General features: G+C 26.8%; 1 protein-coding gene across 2 annotated transcripts in view; it reads left to right on the plus strand.

Annotated features, from left to right (window-relative positions):
• Gycalpha99B (guanylate cyclase 1 soluble subunit alpha 2) overlaps positions 1 to 19,904 on the plus strand; it is a 233,366-nt gene that overhangs the window by 125,963 nt on the left and 87,499 nt on the right. For both annotated transcript variants that reach the window (XM_088183129.1, XM_088183128.1), the window contains exon 2: positions 5,107 to 5,374. In XM_088183129.1, the coding sequence (XP_088039255.1) occupies positions 5,174 to 5,374 (201 nt within the window). In that variant the 5' untranslated portion in view covers positions 5,107 to 5,173. The remainder of the gene's footprint in view (positions 1 to 5,106; positions 5,375 to 19,904) is intronic.

The raw sequence follows: 19,904 nt of genomic DNA on the forward strand, positions 1-19,904 counted from the left end.
CTGATACAAATTGCAAAAAATATACAATAAATAATAAACGAACATAAAATAATATCTTAGAAAATTGAAATAAAGAAATATTAAAAGCAATGTATAATAAATTACCGTTTTCTCATTGTGAGGCACTTTTAATATAAAAAAATTCTCAATCACTTTTTATTTATTTTTTACATTATAAAATTTTAAATTAAACCATATGGATTCTGAAAATTTTAAAATAAATATAATATCACTTACTTTAATCCCTTATATTGTTCTGAAAAATTGGTTTTACAATGCACTAAAATTTAACTACGTGTAGATTTAATTAAAGTGTTGTATATTACAGATTTACGAATTATTTTAATACGTACTCATGTAGTGCTTTTAATATTGCAAAAATGCAAAAAGTATAGAATACTGGTTGTTTATATTTTTTTAATTATTGCTAATGTTATAAGAATTTCTACATTTAATGTCATAGAAGTATTGTTTTCATTAGTTTGAAAAATAAATACTGTTTTATAATTTTTCTTAATATAAATAATTCTTGTTAAATAAGCACAATTATTATATATTTTCAATATACAAATACCACTATTGGAAATACATAAATTAAGATGTAGATTTTCCTCAAAAATGTCTTCTCAAAGTGAAGGTATATTAGTTTGGGATCAAACCGACTCTAAGATATTATTTATTATTCTTAGAATTTTACCAATATCACCGATATTAATATAACAAACCTTACGAAATTCGCTTATTCGCACAGAAAAAACAATATAAAATACAAAGGAACTATTGTTATATATATATATATATATATATATATATATATATATATATATATATATATATATATATATATATATATATATATATATATATATATATATATATATATATATATATATATATATATATATATATATATATATATATATATATATATATATATATATATATATATATATATATATATATATATATATATATATATATATATATATATATATATATATATATATATATATATATATATATATATATATATATATATATCGAACTGTTGTAATTATTATTTCAAGCTTTGAATTAAAAAATAACATAGCTTTCATAAATCATTCGGTTGCGACGAAAGTGAAATATAGCGTCAATTATTTTCGCAGACAAATTTATTATTCCCCGTGGAGAGTTTGCATCGTGTCAAACACACGTGTGTAAAAAATATGTGTGAAAATTATATCCATTCTTCTTTTACATACGTCTATATTGTAATAAAATAAAATATCCATATTTTAATTCTGAAAGTTTGTTATTATTTTTGCTTGTCACGTTTAAAACTCGCAAATGGAACACTCTAGTGATATGAATTTTTTCATGGTGTTTTACCACAATTTTCTAGCTGAACTTTTGCTTATTGAATTTATGCATTTAAATATGTATTTATTTAATTCACTTTCTGCTTCAAGATTAGTTTCAAAATTCCTTGCAAGCAAAATTCAGACAAAAAAAATTGAATTGATATTGTCATTGGAAAAATGCATTTTTTTTAATAAATATTTTTTTGTAATAATTAATCGGAGTTGTCCAAATGTTTACAGGCTCGTTATTTGGAGTTGAATTGGTTTTGGGTCGTTGGATGCTTAACGAGGCTGGTGTGAAAGGTCGCCCATAAAATTGCAAGGGACAAAACACATAAAACTAATACCTCGCCAAAAGCTTTGGGCTTTTTAGTGCTTAGAAAAAGGTCACATTAAGCAAATCCAATTACAAAAAAATTAAATGTGTGGTGTAGATTCTATATACGATATAGCTAAATTATTAAAGATCGGAAACCGAATGACAGGCTCAATAACTACACAACAGTTTTGCTCATAAATATTGAATAATTTAATATATATGCAATCTTCTGTATTGTTATTATTTTTTTAGTATAAGGATCTAATCAATTTTATTTTTAAAATAAAAACGATATTAAAAAAAATAGAATTAGGGTTTTTTTCAATCGCTTCAAATTAAATTTTCGCGGAATAAAATTAATATGATATATTATATACTGAAAAACTGTTAAGTGGCGATTTAAAAAAAATATTCTTACTTACAACTAAAACTTTAAGTATTGTTATCGTTAAAATATCCTAAAATTTTCTTACAATAATACAATATTTTTAGCTTAAATTACCTCATTAAAAATCGCTCTTAACAGAATAAGCACAATATAACGAAAAAAATTCTGTAATTCCGAGACACATAAAATATACCCCAAGAAAATGGCAACAAAAAAACAAAATTCCAAAAGCTAACGTCATATTAGACAAAAATACTTTTAATAAATGCCGTTAAAAGATAAGAAAAAGGGACAAGAGATACAAAAATGTATTCTGAAGCTTCTTGAGCCTTGGTTAAACTTTAAAGTGTGTATATTGCTCATGTATTTTTCTTTTGCTGTAATTAGTTTAAAAAAATTTTTGTATAATAACCTAGTATTAAGCACTATTTTCTGCACAAATAATCTGTACTTTTTCCATAAAAATCATATCATTTAATTTGAATTAAAAACTGTATATTTTTAGTGCAATTTTTTTAAATACAATATTCATATTCTTAATATACCATAAAATTTTCAAATATTACACTAACAATTATAAAGTAAGCTAATACTACATAGTTCTCATTATTAATACAATATAGAGACAGTGAATTTTCGTACTCGTTTTAAATATACTTTTTTAGCAGAGCATAGTAATTATCTAAATGATAAAATTAATTTATATTTAAAGAAAGCCATTAAATACTTCCATAATTATTTTTTACTACAATATATAATACAATTTATAAACAAAAACATGTTACAAATATCTTCAAAAAATTATAAATTATAGTAACAAAAAATATTAAATTAAGTTTATAATTTGGAGCATATTTTGTAGCAAAAAATACGACAACTTATATTTTTTATTTCATTTAAAATAAAATAAAGCGAATTGTACATTTCAAGTGACACGGCACACGCGCGTCTGAAGTCCCGCAAACGGTGCCCACGGACTTCGAAAAGTAAGTCCGCATTCTTTCATTCCTTTCCAACGTATTGGGTAAGGATACGGCTTACTCACACAACGGTGAATATAATGTTATATTTAGATTTCACTGCGCCTTGACACTCAGACTACTACATCGCACCACAGACTTACGCCTCACCTCCTGTTTATACCTACGATTTCAGCCAGGTAGGTTCCTCCTTGAAGTACCGATGACTTCAAGAAGGACCTTTGCGCTTCGAATATTTTTTTCTTGCATAAATCAAATTATCCGATAAAATATAAGCGTGAATCTTAAATCTTATCGAGTACTTTAATTAGAGATTGTTAATAAAACGAATGTACTTTTTAAAAAATTACATAAAGCTATTTTTGTTGCTCATCCCACCACCTGAATTTAAATTTCTTACATTTCTTGAATTTTTGCATTACTTTTAAAGCAATTACACTTTTATACACAGCGAAGCACTTCAAACGTCCCAAGTATATGCCGTATTACAATAATTCACGTTTCGGTTTTTTTTATTTCTTACTCATTTTTATTTTAGTCTTTCGATCCCCTCACGGTTGAGCCGTTATATAACTTAATTATTAATATCTTAGCATATTAAATTTGAGCACTTCAAAGCCTTCATTAATAATATAACAATGACCAATTTTAAAAGTCTCATCAAATCGTTCGATAATATAATATATTTTTAAGGGCGTATTAAATCGAGTTGAATAATAGCTTTTTTAGCGATTTTGACACCTTATGAAATTCGAAGCTATATTCAAATAAGGGTTCATGAAAAATATAATATATTATTTTTTTATACAGTGGCAGATGAGATGTACCTTATAATAAATGATTTATTTAAAATACATATCTTAATAATAACGTTGACATCAGCGAGTATGGCTTTGAAAAAGTAAAAGATGGTGTACTCTTAATCATCGTTTATTTAGCCTTTGACATTAGCGGCTTACAAAGAAATATCAAATTGCATAAAATGTAACTATGGAACTAAATCAAATATATTAAACAAATATAATATATAGTCAGTTTTTATATTTAATTTATATATGCATTTCAATAATGTTATTCGCATAAAAGTCATACGAAAGTTATGTCATTCAATTCGCTGTATCTGTATGGCAAAAGTCGAGTGCATAAACGTTGACATCCGAGTTTATAACGCCTGGCATTTCAATAAAAACTTTTAGATGCAATATTTTCTTACAACTCACATATACCCCTTTGGTGGTTTTTCCTTTATTTCTGAAAGAGCTCACATTCCTTTGAATATTTTACCCATCACGTACAACGCCGTTCGTATTCAACCTTGACTCGGAACACAATAAAATATATACTTTACGACAATAAAAATTGATGCTACCACAATTAGTTTATACAGCGTGTGATACAATAAAAAGAATGGGGACAGAATAAAATATGTAAATCCAGGATAAACGAATTTTCACAATTATATTTTCATGTGAAATTTTGATACGTGAATGTTAATGTGCATTTATATAATTTATTAAATGAAAAATTCGCTATACATTTCCATATTTTGGTAAACGATAACTAACAACACATTATATTAAAATTACTGAAAATATATATCTCGATTTTAAGCAATTTATATATCAAAACTATACAAAATTAAAAATATTTGTACTGTATTGTACTATTGGGTTTATGATGACTTTTAAGTACTTACCGATTAGTGCCTGAACTCTCAGTTGTTCCAAGTCGAAGGCGAAGTAATTATGACTGAAAATTTAGTTCGCCGTGTTCGCATATATATATTTTTTTTAATTATCATTCGTTTTTTTTTGTTATTTTTTACATAAACTAAAGAAATATTTAGTTGTACAATTTTTTAATAATCTCCTAATGTTAAAAATGTATAACTGTATTAAAACTAGCATGTTGGTGAAATTAAAGTGAATAAAAATGTCTATTTATATTTTAAATATAAATATTATAAACATGTACTTGCTTTGACTCCTTACTTACTTGATATCACAAAGGAGAAACCTATATTTACAGAAAATGTCTCTCTGGTTTTGATGGTGATAAATTATTTTCTTTTTCCAGGAATCCAATTCGGCATCAAGAGCTTCTCGGGCTGCGGGATAAGATGGTGTAATCGAAATCTTCGACCATGGCGTGTCCGTTTCGTCGAGGGCCTGTCCAACAAAAGCTGGCCAACGGGACCCCCTCGGGCTCGACCCGAAACCCCGTCCAGGGTCTTTCGTCCAGACAGGGGTCCTTTCATCTTCCCGGAGAAGAGAGCGGAGACGACCGCAACACGTTGAATTTAAAACACCTCAGCGCTGCTCTGCAAATACTTACTGCGCCAAAGGTAAGTCCCTTTGATACCCAACCGTGTAATTTATATCTAACCTAACCTTAAGGTTCCTTAAACTTATTATATCAACCAATATTAAATTTATTATCGTACATACGTATATTACAACCCTGATTCATAATTGAGTTTTAACGACTTGTACCGAAATTTTGATTAAATTTTAAAATATATATGATTTATGCTACAGTGAATTAATAATGTCAAAATATATTGTCACTAGTAGATATATATTTTCATTAGTAAAACTATAATTTAACAGTTTAGCGCCACTATTTAAAGCACGTACGCCATCAGCAGATTTCGTTTCAAAAAATAGTTATATATTATTGTTATAAAATAGGAATATGAAACTATATTTATTCATTCGGAAAATGGATAAATACAGTTTCACTGAAGCTGATCTGTGAAAATATAAATTAATTGTATGATACATTTTTACTTGCTTAGTTATAAAAATTATATTTATAATAGTAAAAATGTAGCTGCACTGAAAAGTACACGTTCACTGTAATAGTAGCAAAACGTCCACTTGCTGTTCAAACCAAATCCTAGCCTAAACGAATTAATCTGATAAAAGTTCTTTAAAAGAACATAACTATATTATTCAAATATATTTAAAAATATATATATGTATATATATATATATATATATATATATATATATATATATATATATATATATATATTTTTTTATTGGAGTATTCGAAATTCTTCGCGATTTATACTTATATATTTATATTTCGGCTATGATGTTCCAGCCATAGTCACGATTTTCCCGCAATTTTCAGTTTTAACCCTCAATTACTCGCATGGGGTCAAAGCAATTTTGCATTAAAAAATGAAGCATTTGCTGTTTCTCGAAATTCCCCGCGCTCCCGCTAGCTTCATAACCCGCGTCGAAGTTTGTATTCCTGTAGCGACCAAGGAACGGGAGTGGAAGGATGTGTCGCTGCGCTCTTAAGCGGTGACCCCATGCGAGTAATTACGTTACTTTTTTGAAAGAGATTGATTGGATTCCGTGGCCGTTTCAAAGGCAAAGTTTACATGCCAAGCAAACCAAATAAATACGGTACAAAAAACCAAGCATTGGTAGACTCCAAAACATTTTATTTGCTGGCCTTTGAGGTTTATTCTGGCAAACAACCTGCGGGTCCTTATCAAGTCTCAAACAGCCCAAATGACATAGTAAAACGTCTTGTAGAGCCGATAAAAGAAAGTAACCGTAATGTTACCGTAGACAATTGGTATAAGAGCGTGAAACTCGCAAATGAATTATTGGATCCAACCTACAAGCTCACTTTAGTTGGAACACTCAAGAAAAACAAACCCGATATACCTCAGGATTTTTTGCCAAACAAAACTAGTAAAACTAAACGCAAAGTTTGTGTGAAATGATCACTCTCAAATATACTGTCAGCAGTGTAATAAAAGTGATTCGGAGAGTTCCTAAAAATATTCTAAAATTTTAACTTTATCTCAGTATAAGTATAAATTGTTAATTTTTGATAATTATTTTAATTTAGCTTGTTTTTGTTTAATTAGATATTTAGTTAATATTATTCCTTTTAATTATAATAGAATTAATAAAGCACTTTAATAATAAACAAGTTTTATTTACTTATATATTTAATAAATAATAAAAATTATTCCTACAATTTGGGGTCACCTGTGACCCCATGCGAGCAGTTATGTAATTTTCTTTGTGCGAGTAACTAAGGGTTAAGCAAAGTCATGTAACATACATCTGGTTATAATATGTCACAATGTTAGTGTAAAAAAAGTTGGAGTTCATTATTTAGCTTTCAAAGTTTAAAAACCTATTTGAAGGGTTTCTCTTAAAATGATTTTATATCAAGGGATTTATAATAAAATTTCTGGCATTATGTTGAAAACATTAAAGCTGATTTTTATTCAAAATATTAATTGCGAAATTATGATTTTTTAGAATATTAATAAAGCTGTTTATTATTAACATTTTTACGACTTTTACGACCCTCATATTGTTAAAAAAATATTTAATAATAAATATATTTATGACGACACAACATTAAATATTACATATAAGGATGGTTTTATTTTTGTATTATTCACCCACGCTCGGGTTGGCTTTTAACTTTAAAAGTGTCGATTTTCAAAAAATCACTCGACAACATAATATTTTTATGGAGCACATATGCGCTAATTTTAATATGAAAGAGAGTACGGGGCTTTTAATGTTAGATATAGAAAAAGCTTTTGACACGGTTTGATTCATAAATTATACACAAACAAAACCCCTGATTGTCTGCTACGCTTTATACGTTCATACCTGAAAAGTAGAAGCTATGTTGTTTCACTAAATAATGAACACTCGATACCAGCTGGCCGTTCCTCTTTATTTTGTATACGAACAATATAAAAAAACAGGTATTTTAACTAGTGCTTACGGCCTTAAGTGAAATTTTGAGAGGTGGAAAATTAAAAAAAAAACAATCATTTTTACAATACACAGACAAACTTTGCCACCACCTCTCCTAAATGAAGAGAGCAACATCCTGGTCTTATACCTGGACTCCAAGCTTAAATTTAATAAACATATTTTGGAACTTTGATCTAAAGGGCTTGCCGCTATTGCGGCCCTTAGACCAATATTAAATAGAAAAAGCGCGCGAACTATAAAAAATAATATTTTAATTTATAAACAATTAATTAGACACATTTTATCGTATTATTTCTAAATTACAAAGCATTCAAAACCAGGCTCACCTGTTTATACTAATCATAAAAAATGCATATTAACCTTAAAATACCAGTCAATTGTATAAATGAAAATATTATAAAAACCACACTAACCCACTAATCTATTGTATCTGCAACTTCGATAAAAACAACATTCAATTTAAATACAAGCACAAAATGTCAAAGTACATATTGTTATAGAGGCTAAAGACAATATAACAATATTTCCAGTTCTCTAATAATATGTATTTTTTGGGGGTTTTTTATATACTGTATTTTTATTTTTATTTTGCTTAAATTGTTAAAAGTTTTTAATTTTTTTATCTTAAATTAAAACCATTAGCGTTTTTTATTTATGTTCTTATTTTTAATTAGGTTTTTCTAATAACTAAATATAAACATGAAAATGGTCATTAACCAGTAACATGTATATTATATATAATTAGTATATCTGTAAATTTATTTATACGATTGATACAAACACGATTAAAAAAAATATCAGGTGTTGTATTAAATATGAAAATTTTACTTGAAGATACAATTAAAATATTGTTTTGTTTTTATAATTACACGTTCGTTATAAATAAATACATTAAAAATGTAATTAGTTACATATATTCATTTTTAGTATACTATAAAAATTTATAATTATTTTATATAAATATATCTTTCTAAGACTTAAATATTTTAGATTTTAAAGAAAAATATAACAATTTTTTAACTTGTATCATTTGTTATTTTTTTCTTTTCTGCAAAAATGCAAGTGAAAATAATTTAAAATTGATGATTGCGGTTTTTGATAAAAATTATATTAATAGTTTTGTTATACCTTATTCTATTGTATATTTTATCCTAAATTTTTATTAATAATATAAGTATGTAATAAAATAATTATACTTAGAATATTTTAAACTAACAAACGTATTAAAAATATATAAGGTTAAATATTCCTGCCTCATTTTAAGTTAGCGTACTTAATATCAAATACACTTAAACAAATTGGACGACTTGAAAGTCTTGCTTATAAAATTGGGAATAATAATAAAAATAATATTCAATGAAAGATTAATAAATTATATGTTTACACAAATGACTAAATATTTATTTAATTATTGTTATTAGAGTTATTTCAATTTACAAATTAGCATCATACTTGTTAAAGTTTATGCATATGTGATTAATCATTTGTGTTTTAGCTTTTTTATTGGTAATACCATATATTAATTATAATATTCTTAATTTTTCTCGTAAAGTATAATTTAATACTTTTCTTTAGCATATTTACATAAACATAAACATAAACATTTATATTTAATCTCTATTTTTTAATAGTTTAATAAATTTTATCACTACTTATAGATTTAGCGCAATACTACCCATTTACGTTAAATGCTGCAAGCGCTCGCTGAATTTCAAGCATTCTCCATCACGTATTTTAATAATTGAACAACGATTGAAAGCTGTCTATATTTACTCTGCTCGTACACGTAATACATATTCATTAAATTTAATAATAAAGCTGTCTGTTTAATTAACATCCGCGTGTATGAGCGCATCGAAGAAAATTAATTTCGTTCCGTTTGCCCCTAAACTTAGCAAAGGGCTTATATTTTTGAACGAGCAAATTGTGGTTATGTCGTGATTTATGGTAATCCTTTGTAGATTTGTGTGCAAATACACAGGTATAAAAAGCGAGTGTTTGCCTTTAGCTCTGGAACATTGTCTCTTGAAGGAGACACTTGTGCAAATGGCGATTCGTTTTTGCTGAATCTGTTGACACAAAACAGCAAAGGTTTATCTTTCGCCAACCGATATTTTACGTTTAATTATGTTTACTCATTTGCTGTCACTTTAAATTATATTCGAATGCCACTTGAGTTTATTCCGATAAACGCTTATTTGCTGTGTTTAGGATATATTTTCTGAGCCCAAATAGTGTATGGCTTTTATGTTATTGCTTCCCCTTGCGTTTCCAATTTTCTCAACGATGAAATGCCACATCTCTATTGACTGTACATATATATTATGAACCTTCGCAGAAAGAGCTTATGAAGGTAACCAGCATTTTCATATAAAGAAAAGGTATTTTATTTAGAATAATATGTATGAAAATTTAATATCGCAAATATGCGACTGTCTAGATCTTGTTTGTCTGAAAAATATATAATTTTACAATGTCATTTTTGATTTAATATTCATCTTTGGAAATTTTTTACAGGTTATAAAATTCTCTAATTTTATATATATATTTCACATAAATAATGTAATATTTTCGAGGTCGTCTGTATTAAGGTTGCGATTGAGACTTCGAAGAAGAAAAATATGATACATATATTAGATATTATTCAACGTTTAGAAATTTGCAAATACATACTAAATATTTCAACGTAAAATAATAGTTTGGTACAAATTTAAACAAACAATATTATAATTGCGAGATATTTTTATAATATTTTCTGGAATAAAAATGAGTGTTTTTTAATCATTGGTATTTGAAAGTTAATATACAAGTGAAATGTGATTATATAGTATTTTTATAGATTTGCTTTGAATGACTTGTAATTTATAAAAAATAGTAGTGTTACTTAGCACCATACAGGCATATGTTAAATTGTTTATAGATTAAAATTATATTTTTATTAGTTAGAGCGCTTTGTCTATTAAATATCGGTCTAAGGGCCGCAATAGCAGCAAACCCTTTAGAAAAGTGCTCGCCAACCAGTTGTTCGTAGACCACTGATGGTTCTTGAGAGAATTGTAGTGGTCCACTGAGTAATTTGTTTCTTTTAATTTTGAATTTTCGCTTCATTAGATTGCGCGTTAATTAACCCTTTCACCACGGATGACTTCTATAGAAGCCATTAAGAAAATCGCCTGGGCACCTTAATGTGCTATAATTTTAATCCAGATAATATGGTTATTTAATATAATTTAGGCTGTAAATCACTTAAATTTATTGAATTATAATATTTTTTTAAATATGGCATGATTATGTGCCGTCCACATAATAACAAATTTTTAAATAGCACGCAAAAATATCAGCTGTGGCTTAGACCAATATCCAGTATAAGAGATGCGAGTATCAAGCAAAGTTGCCAGATCTCACATTTGTTATTTATTATTTTTAACGGCCGTTTCATACCCATTCAGATGACAGGTTGCAACTTATTTCAAAAATCTAGCACATTGGTAATAAAAATCCATTAAGAAAACCGGTTTATATAAATACATCTCCAGATCGTCGTAGCTGGCCGTTTCTGCATTGAGCGGGCGAGCACTAAGTCACCCTTTAAAAACAAGTATCATTTATTAACATTGCTGTGGGATTCAAAATTTTGAGTTTAGTTATCCGTGAGCTCTGAAAAGTTGTCGAACGCTGTTTTATAGCGAAGTTACAAAATATATTTATTAAATTAAAACTTAAAGTCCAGGTGTAAGCCTAAGTACTTAACGCTTCTTTTATGAGCGCTTTATGCTTTTTTATTATTTATACAAAAATATATCTTATTTGTTTTTTTTTATTTTAAGCAAAATTACAATAAAACCATATTTGATGTTACCAAAATACAAAAAACAAAGTAGAAAATTTTTTAGAAATATAGATAGTAGCTCTTGTACAATATGTTTTGGTGTCATGGAATTTGCATAGTTAATTATGTCAAAAATTTCTAATTGAGCTACTTTCAGCTTACGTCATTTTTATAATAAGGTAATAAATAATCATTTAGTATTCAGTCGATTTATAGTCTAACATTGAATATGATAAATGAAAAATAATAAAGTGTATGGTTTATACAAAAATTAACCCTTTAAATGCCAAGCAAAATTAGGTGGTATATGCTAAGAATGCTAAACATTTTTTTATAAATATATTTTAAAAAAATATTTTTGAAAATTTAATTTGTTTGTGTGTACTTATATTAAAATAAAATCTAGTTTATACAACTTAGTACGCAAAAAGTATCAAAAAATTATTTCATAATTTCACAAAAAAAATACAATACGAATATGAACGACACCCGCGTCCTAGCGGCATTTATGTCGTTGTTCGTTAGTGGTCACCGGCGTCCTTATGGCATTCAAACTGTTAAATCCATATATGTGTAATGTTAAGTTAAAATTAATAAGAGGGACTTGATGCAATTAAAGATTGTTTTCTTTTATAAAATTAATTTTTTTTTATTTTCACTAAAAATAGCAAATTTCGTATAAAATTTTTATAGTTTAACTTACATAAAACATTAAATATCTATAAGTTCATACATTAAAATAGAAATAGATAGATAAAAAAATATCAAGACTAATTTAAAATAAATTCTATATTACTATGAATTCGTATCTAAAAATTTAAATTTATTAAGATATCTAATTTTATCTTTATCTTTATTTAAATTATCATTAGTAAGAACATTTTAAAGTATTATTTTTATAGAGATACAATAATAAAATAAAGGAACATCTTCGTAAATTAGTATCTAAATTATAATTTTTATTTTTTTATTACTTGTGTAATAATATAATTTTATATATTTATTTTCTAAATAAATTATTGCAATAAAATAAATGTAACAAGCAATACAAATTTAGTCAAGTAAGAATACAATGACATTTTATAAAATATAACTTTTAATTATATTTATATCTTATTTAATATATCCCATAATGCAAATTTTATTTTATTATTCCAAAATTATTTGCCAAGCATCTACATTAAAATATCTTTTTCTCATAAATTTAATATGTACTTTTTACAACATTCTCACTTACTGCCTTAATGTAATACACAATTTATTACGTTGACTTTGTATTTTATAAGAAATGGAAATAAATTTACATTACATTCGAATAAAGCGATTTTAAATAAATCTTTATTTATTTAATTATTTTTCGAGATAAAAGAGCAAATTTATATTTTTAACGAAGCGGATAAATCGTATTTTATCTCTCGTTAGATTCGTTTCGGATTATACGTAAAATATAGGTGGAAAGGATTAGATTCTTTCCAAGATCCAATTAGTCGGCAAAAACTTATTAACCGGTCGATTTGCGGACATGAAAACCCTCCAGGTCGACTTTTTGCCTGTCGACGTTTTATTTCTTCGCTCCGACACATCGGCGCCCTTTGTGTCACTTTATTTCCGACTGTCTCTTTCGAGAAGAACAAAAAATGTGTATAATAGAGCCGCCCTTTTCCTATCGATCAATCTAAAACTCTTTAAAACGATTTATAAATGCACTAGCTGTAAATATGGCAATATATATTTACTATTAGCACTTCTTCCGTTCAGAATGAGATGATTTATATGCAGAAAATGTATTCAGGCACTCCATTTTTCCACACACGACGCTCATAAGAGCTTCATTTTAATATCGCATATGTTTTTGCATTCGCATTATATTGCTTAATATATTTTATATAGCTCCTCTAAAACCATTATGGATTTGTAGGTAGACAAAGTACGGTAATATGACCTATTTTATGACAAAAATCACTACAATATTGCGCCTTATATATTTCTTAGCTAATACCACATATATTTTAAGTAGAACGTCAAATAATTTAAACCTTTGAAGATCAATGTGTTCGAAGACCGCGACTATATATCTATGTCATGAAAACATGTGATTTGATACGTCTCTGAATTTTTTTTAGCGGTTGTCAGTTGATTGATGATATCACATTTTGTGCTATATTTTTTCACGTAAACCCCCCATTTCCTCAACCGACCTCGTATTATAAGCAATTTTATTAAACCGAAGAAATTTATTAGGTCGCAGAGTGAATGGGGAAAAATTGCAGGCAGGCAGAGTAGAGTTAATCGGATTTGTGTGCGCATTGAATATTGCTGCCGGGAAATTCAAGGCTGAACTTTGAGATATGTCAAATGATTAGGTAGTCGGGAACTGTCGGAAAATGCACACCGACGCCGCGTAGTCTGAAAAGTTTGCCATCGAATTTTCATAATAAATACGCACACGTACAACTTTACGACCGTCGGCTATTATGCTTTTCGCCTCAATTGGAAACTTTCAAAAATCGCGTTGGCACAAAACGCTTTTGGCGCAAGAAACCTTTGTTGCATTCGCGAGGTTAATTTAGCAAGAGGATGGGGTTACTGTTTTTGACAATTTTTAAAATGCTAATTTATTACGGCTTTCTACCCAACTAAATAAAATAAGGAGAAGCAATTTATATTTTCTTTTAATATTATTATTTTTATGTAAGTTAATTAATCTGACGTACTTTTTTAAATTATAATATTTTTTAGAAATATATCCGTTAATATTTTAAAAGTAAATTATAAACTAATAAATTACACAGATTTTTTTCACTGAATTTTTTTTTTATATTTTATCATACAATATCGACTATGTGATATATTTTTTTAGGGTCTAAATGTGTGTTGTAATGAATTGAAGATTTTTGGTCTACTAAGACATGCCTCAATAAATTGCTGCAGATATTTTATTAAGAAGTCAGATAATTCGTTTGATTTTAAAATTTAATAGTGTCTGACTTTTCAACGCATGAGCTTGGCTACAAAAAACTACGTGATGCCTATTATTTTTAAATTTATCAAGTCACTAAGTAAGTCGTATCCAATTTTTTTAAATATTCGCTTAAAAACATGTGTTTCAAGATAAATCACGCGCCTTAACTACCAAAAGTTGCAAAATAACATAATTTAGCGTCATGGAAAAAAATATCAACGCAAAAAAATTCGTACATATAAAATTTTCATATAAACCGTTTAACGGTTTAAAAAGCTCATTAAGCTGCGTTGCGTTTCAGACATGTCTTGAGATCGTAATTTGTATACAACTTGGTAAAGAAATATCATATCGTTACTTTTATGACATTTTTGTATTTTATATGCAATTGTAATATTGCTTTAGCTCTTTAATTTATAAGAATAAGTAAAATCAATTAAATCACAATCTAAGACGTGGCAATTTATATTGACAACGCGTGCAATGGCAACACTGCAGAAGTGAAGATAAAATGACTGCCGAGCTATTAACCAAAACACAATATTGCAACTAAAACAAAGTGATACATATATCTTTAAGGTACACACCACTAAAAAAACGTATATGTTTTATTGTTAGGTCGATAAGTAATTTTGTATAGAAGTCATTAAGTTAACCTATCTAGTTATCATCGTCATATTTCTAGTAAATAAATAGATCATTTTGAATATAAATAAAGTTCTTACGACCAAAAAAAATTTGAATATAAATATGAATGAAATTAGATTATGTTCAATTGTTTTTTACATCCATTATAAAAATTGCTCGTTCCTGCGTGTCTCGTGAAAATTTTGGAAAAATGGATAAAATTGCTATCGAGGAAGAAAATTCGAGCTGCGTCGTCTGCGATTATCTCAAAAGCGGCGACGTTTCGCTGAAAGATCTCATGTTACGAGACGGCGGCCATTTGTCATCTTCCTCCTCGGATCGATGTCGCTCTTGCGCCAGTTCCAAAATGCAAAATACATGCTGCGACGGCTGTTGCGAAAACACAAAAGAGACGCTAAAGAGAAGAAGTTGCTGCCTAGGAGTACACGAAGTCAAGATATCCTTTGAATGCTGCGAGCCGAAAGACGCGATCAAAAGTTTCTCTAAAAAGTGCCACCACAGACATTAACTTGCCTCGTAAATTTATCATCTCGTTATAATTGTATACTAAAAACTTTCGCAAAATCTTCGCCGTGCCTTTTCAATTGCGAGGTGCTGTTTCTAATTAATTTGTTAGCTCGAGTAGAAGAACAATGAAGAAAGTCCTCAAAGGATGTTTGGCCTCGCAAAAACTGATGGAATATTTTTTATTTGCATCCATGAAAGTGAATTTTGCCACAGCAGCTCGGGTCAAATTACGTCTGCGGTATGATGTCGAATAAATTTTTATTACTGTGTTTCACGTTTTGTTCCGATATTACGTAAACGTGACTGTGCGTTCGCGTTAACGTTTTGTTTTTTTCAAATAAAATAATAATAAATTATAATCGTTTTTATCGCTTTGATCCAAAACTCGTCTCGTTATTTCGAACAAATGTTTGTTTATTTTTATGTAATAAAATGTCTTTGATGTATTTATTAGGACTTTTATGGTAAATTAATGAGCAATAAAATATATTTTTGATTTTAGAAAAATATTTTTCAATGTATTCTTTAATAAAATATTTATAAATAACTTATTTCGAAATAATTGTGTTTATTAGGAAAAATATTTAAAAATAAATAAGGAATAACAATTCATTAAAAAGTTGCCATTGTAAATTAAAATTTGTTTGTTAAAAAAATAATTCCAAATTCAAATATTTTTTATTAGCTTATAAATATTTATTTAAATAAAATATAATTAATAGTAGAATTGACACATTTTGAGCAATTAATTTTATGATTATTTATTACGATTGTGTAAGATCTCGAAGCTATAGAGCTGATACAGCTTTGAAATACACTTTTAACATAAGCTTAGCTATTCAATACCTTACCTTGTAAACTAATATTAAAATAAAATAAATACTAAATGAGTTTGCGCATTATCGTGCCAGAGAATCATACCTTTAGATGATTTTTTGATTGATTATTCTGCAGTAATTTTGGTTCATAAATTCATATTCAATTCGAAGTTGGTAAAATAATAAAACTAGAAGCTCAAAAGATTCATTCAAACGACGTGTAAAAGTGCATTGTCGTGCTAGAAAATTTGATATTTTTTTACATAATAATAACTAATATTTTTTATCAGAAATTTATTCGTGAAAATTATATTAAAATTAATGATGAACTTTGCACTTTTCTTTGATTTTTAATTTTAGAACTTTGGCGTGCAATTAAAAACTCTTTGATAGACTGTCAATATCAGATATTAAACAAAAATAATTCGTTGACATTAAAAATTAATTAAAAACTTATTTATAGCTACAAATAAAGTCAATTTACTATTTTATATTTCTTAAAATATATGAAAAGTATTTACTTAAATTGCACTAAATTTATTATTATTCTTTATTTGTTATAACAAATTTTAATAATTCTGCTAAAATAAATTTATTTTAATACAATATTTTTAATATCTTATTTTCACATATTGCAGTAACACGTAATCGATCGTTAGCACGTCGCTGTTCAGCTCGACTTTCATCTTTCAACTAAAAATTGGTATACAGTACAGTTGATTTAAAATAGCAGGTAAAATTACACGTGCAAAAGATTTTGTACAGTTTTTTGTTTTTGTTTTATAGTAGAGATACAAAATTAGAGTCTTAAAATAATCAATGTTTTTAAAAGCATTGTTATTTTTAATTAAATTTTCAGCATGTAAAAACCATTTATTTTTTAACTTTTTCTAAAACTTAATTATCGTTTGGTAAAAACACATTATTTTTTAATTTGCAAGTTTAATATATCTTTAAACTTCTTTCAAACAATATTGATAGGTTTTGTTTCTAATATAGTGTATGTTTCACAGACACTGATTAACTAATAATTTAAAATATTAAGTATATTATACTAAATTGCATATCTTAATTTTAAAATACATAAATTTCTAATAAATATAGAAATAAAATCATTAACAAATAATTAAATCATAAAAAAATATCAGTTGTATTTTAACATCAAATGTTAATGAAAAACCGCACGCATAATTCTTATGAGCCGCAAACGGCTCGTGGGCCGCAGTTGAACGTTATTTAGTTTTTTCGTACACCAATTATAACACACGTATGTTGCTTTGTAACTCATCGTTACTATTATTTTATTACTACGTTTACGTAATTACATATTTATCTATACTAGTATATATAACAATGCGTTATATTATCAGGAAGAAAGGATTATACTATGATTTGCATTAATATTATATATAATTATTGAACATTGCATTATCATATAGAGAAATAAAACTTATATTTTTTCAAACGAGAACAGCTCACAAAATTATTAATTTAAAAAAAAATAAGGCGACGATAAAAATAATGAATCAGCCGTTGATAAAACATTCTAGACTCTTATTTTGTCGCTTTATTTTAAAAAATCATATGTGTTTGGCGGATAAAATGACAATCGTAAAAATTAAATACGTTAACTTACGTTTCACGGTTTTCAATAAATAAATAATCGGCCATCAATTGTGAAATCTATGAATTTTTCATCGACTAATTTACCATTATTTAATTTACGGTGAACTTTCCGTCGATGAATTTCAGTCAGTGAACTTTCCTAAAACCATTAGTATTGTATAAATATGATAGGAACATGAAAATTTCTATATTTTAAATTAGATTTCAATAAAAAATGGTAATAGGTTATCATGTTTTTAAAAATAAACATTAGTTTTTAGGGGAGGCCCAAGCTCAAAAACGGGATGAAGCCCCAAAAATAGAAAAGCTATCTTGCTAACAAAAATCTTGTAAACTTTGAAAATACATAGACTAGAAATCATACATCTATAAAATTAGCTTGTAATTTTACAATTTGCTTTATCTTTGAGTTATCTTATTAACTTTGAACTGCGGCTCGCGAGCCGTTTGCGGCTCTTAAGAATTTTGCGTGTGGTTTGTTATTAATAATAAATATAAAAATACAACTGATATTTTTTTTACTAATTTCTAATTGTATTTCAATATATTAAAAAAAATCTTTCTAAACAAAATTAAAATATTCGCAAATTAGGATATACAATTTAGATTATTAAACTTAATATTTAAAATTATTAGTTGAACAGTGTTTCAAAATCAAAAATTAAAACTAAACAATAATATATATTGTTATAGAGCAGCTTAAAGATAAATCATATTTATAAAATAAAAAAATAAACTTCTTCTAAACAATAATGAAAATTTAAAAAAAATCTCTTATTATAGAATATTGGTATAGTCGTTGACTTGCCCCAAAAGATCTGTGTTCGAATCATATATGAACTTTTTGTGTTTATATATTTCTATTGTGTCTTGGAAATCACAATTAGTGATTATTATATTCTTATAATTTTAATCAAAAATCATAGATAAGGTATCCCTAGGTTAACTTAATCTCACGTATAAATATCGTAATTAATAATCCAAATAAAGCTAGGTATAAAAAAATTGAGCCCATATAGAAATCATATATATGTATAAAATAAAATGAAATAATTTCCGCATATATCTATATTTAAAAATAACTAAATTATTCAATTTATTAACCATATATTTACACAATATTTATGAGTTGTTTTTATTTTTAAGTATAAATTTAAATAATGTATTATGGATATATTATCAATTATTATTCCTGGCCATTAAATATAGAACCTTTGGTTAATTTATACTAATTTTGTTTTTTATATATCAATGAATAATAAATTCATAATCTTCTGGTTAATTCATATTATGCTTTGATATACATATTTATGTTGATTCTTAACAATATTTGTACAAAAAAATATTTTTTAAGACACCAAACAATTTGTTTTTTAGATATTTAGGTATATTTCTACTAAAGCTTAAACATTACATTGCACTAAAATATATTTAATCTTTAGAAACCACTACAGCGTAACAAATTCAATTTACCTAAGTTATTATTCCACTTTATTATAATATGAATTCATACGGTATAGAAATGAAATTGCAACTATGCGTAAAATGGCACTAACGGACCACAGCATCGTAGATGAAAGGGCTTTAAGAGTTGAAATTGAGGCAATTTATAAATTAACTGCTTTTGAACGTCTACTTCAGGCAGGCAGTCAACCGCGAACTGTGCAAATATTACCTATACACACACCTATGTCACGAGAAGCACCTCAAGCGAT

Source organism: Plectrocnemia conspersa, unplaced genomic scaffold, assembly GCF_051122295.1.
Source record: "Plectrocnemia conspersa isolate PC_06_02 unplaced genomic scaffold, ASM5112229v1 ptg000003l, whole genome shotgun sequence".
Classification (NCBI taxonomy): Eukaryota; Metazoa; Arthropoda; class Insecta; order Trichoptera; family Polycentropodidae; genus Plectrocnemia; species Plectrocnemia conspersa.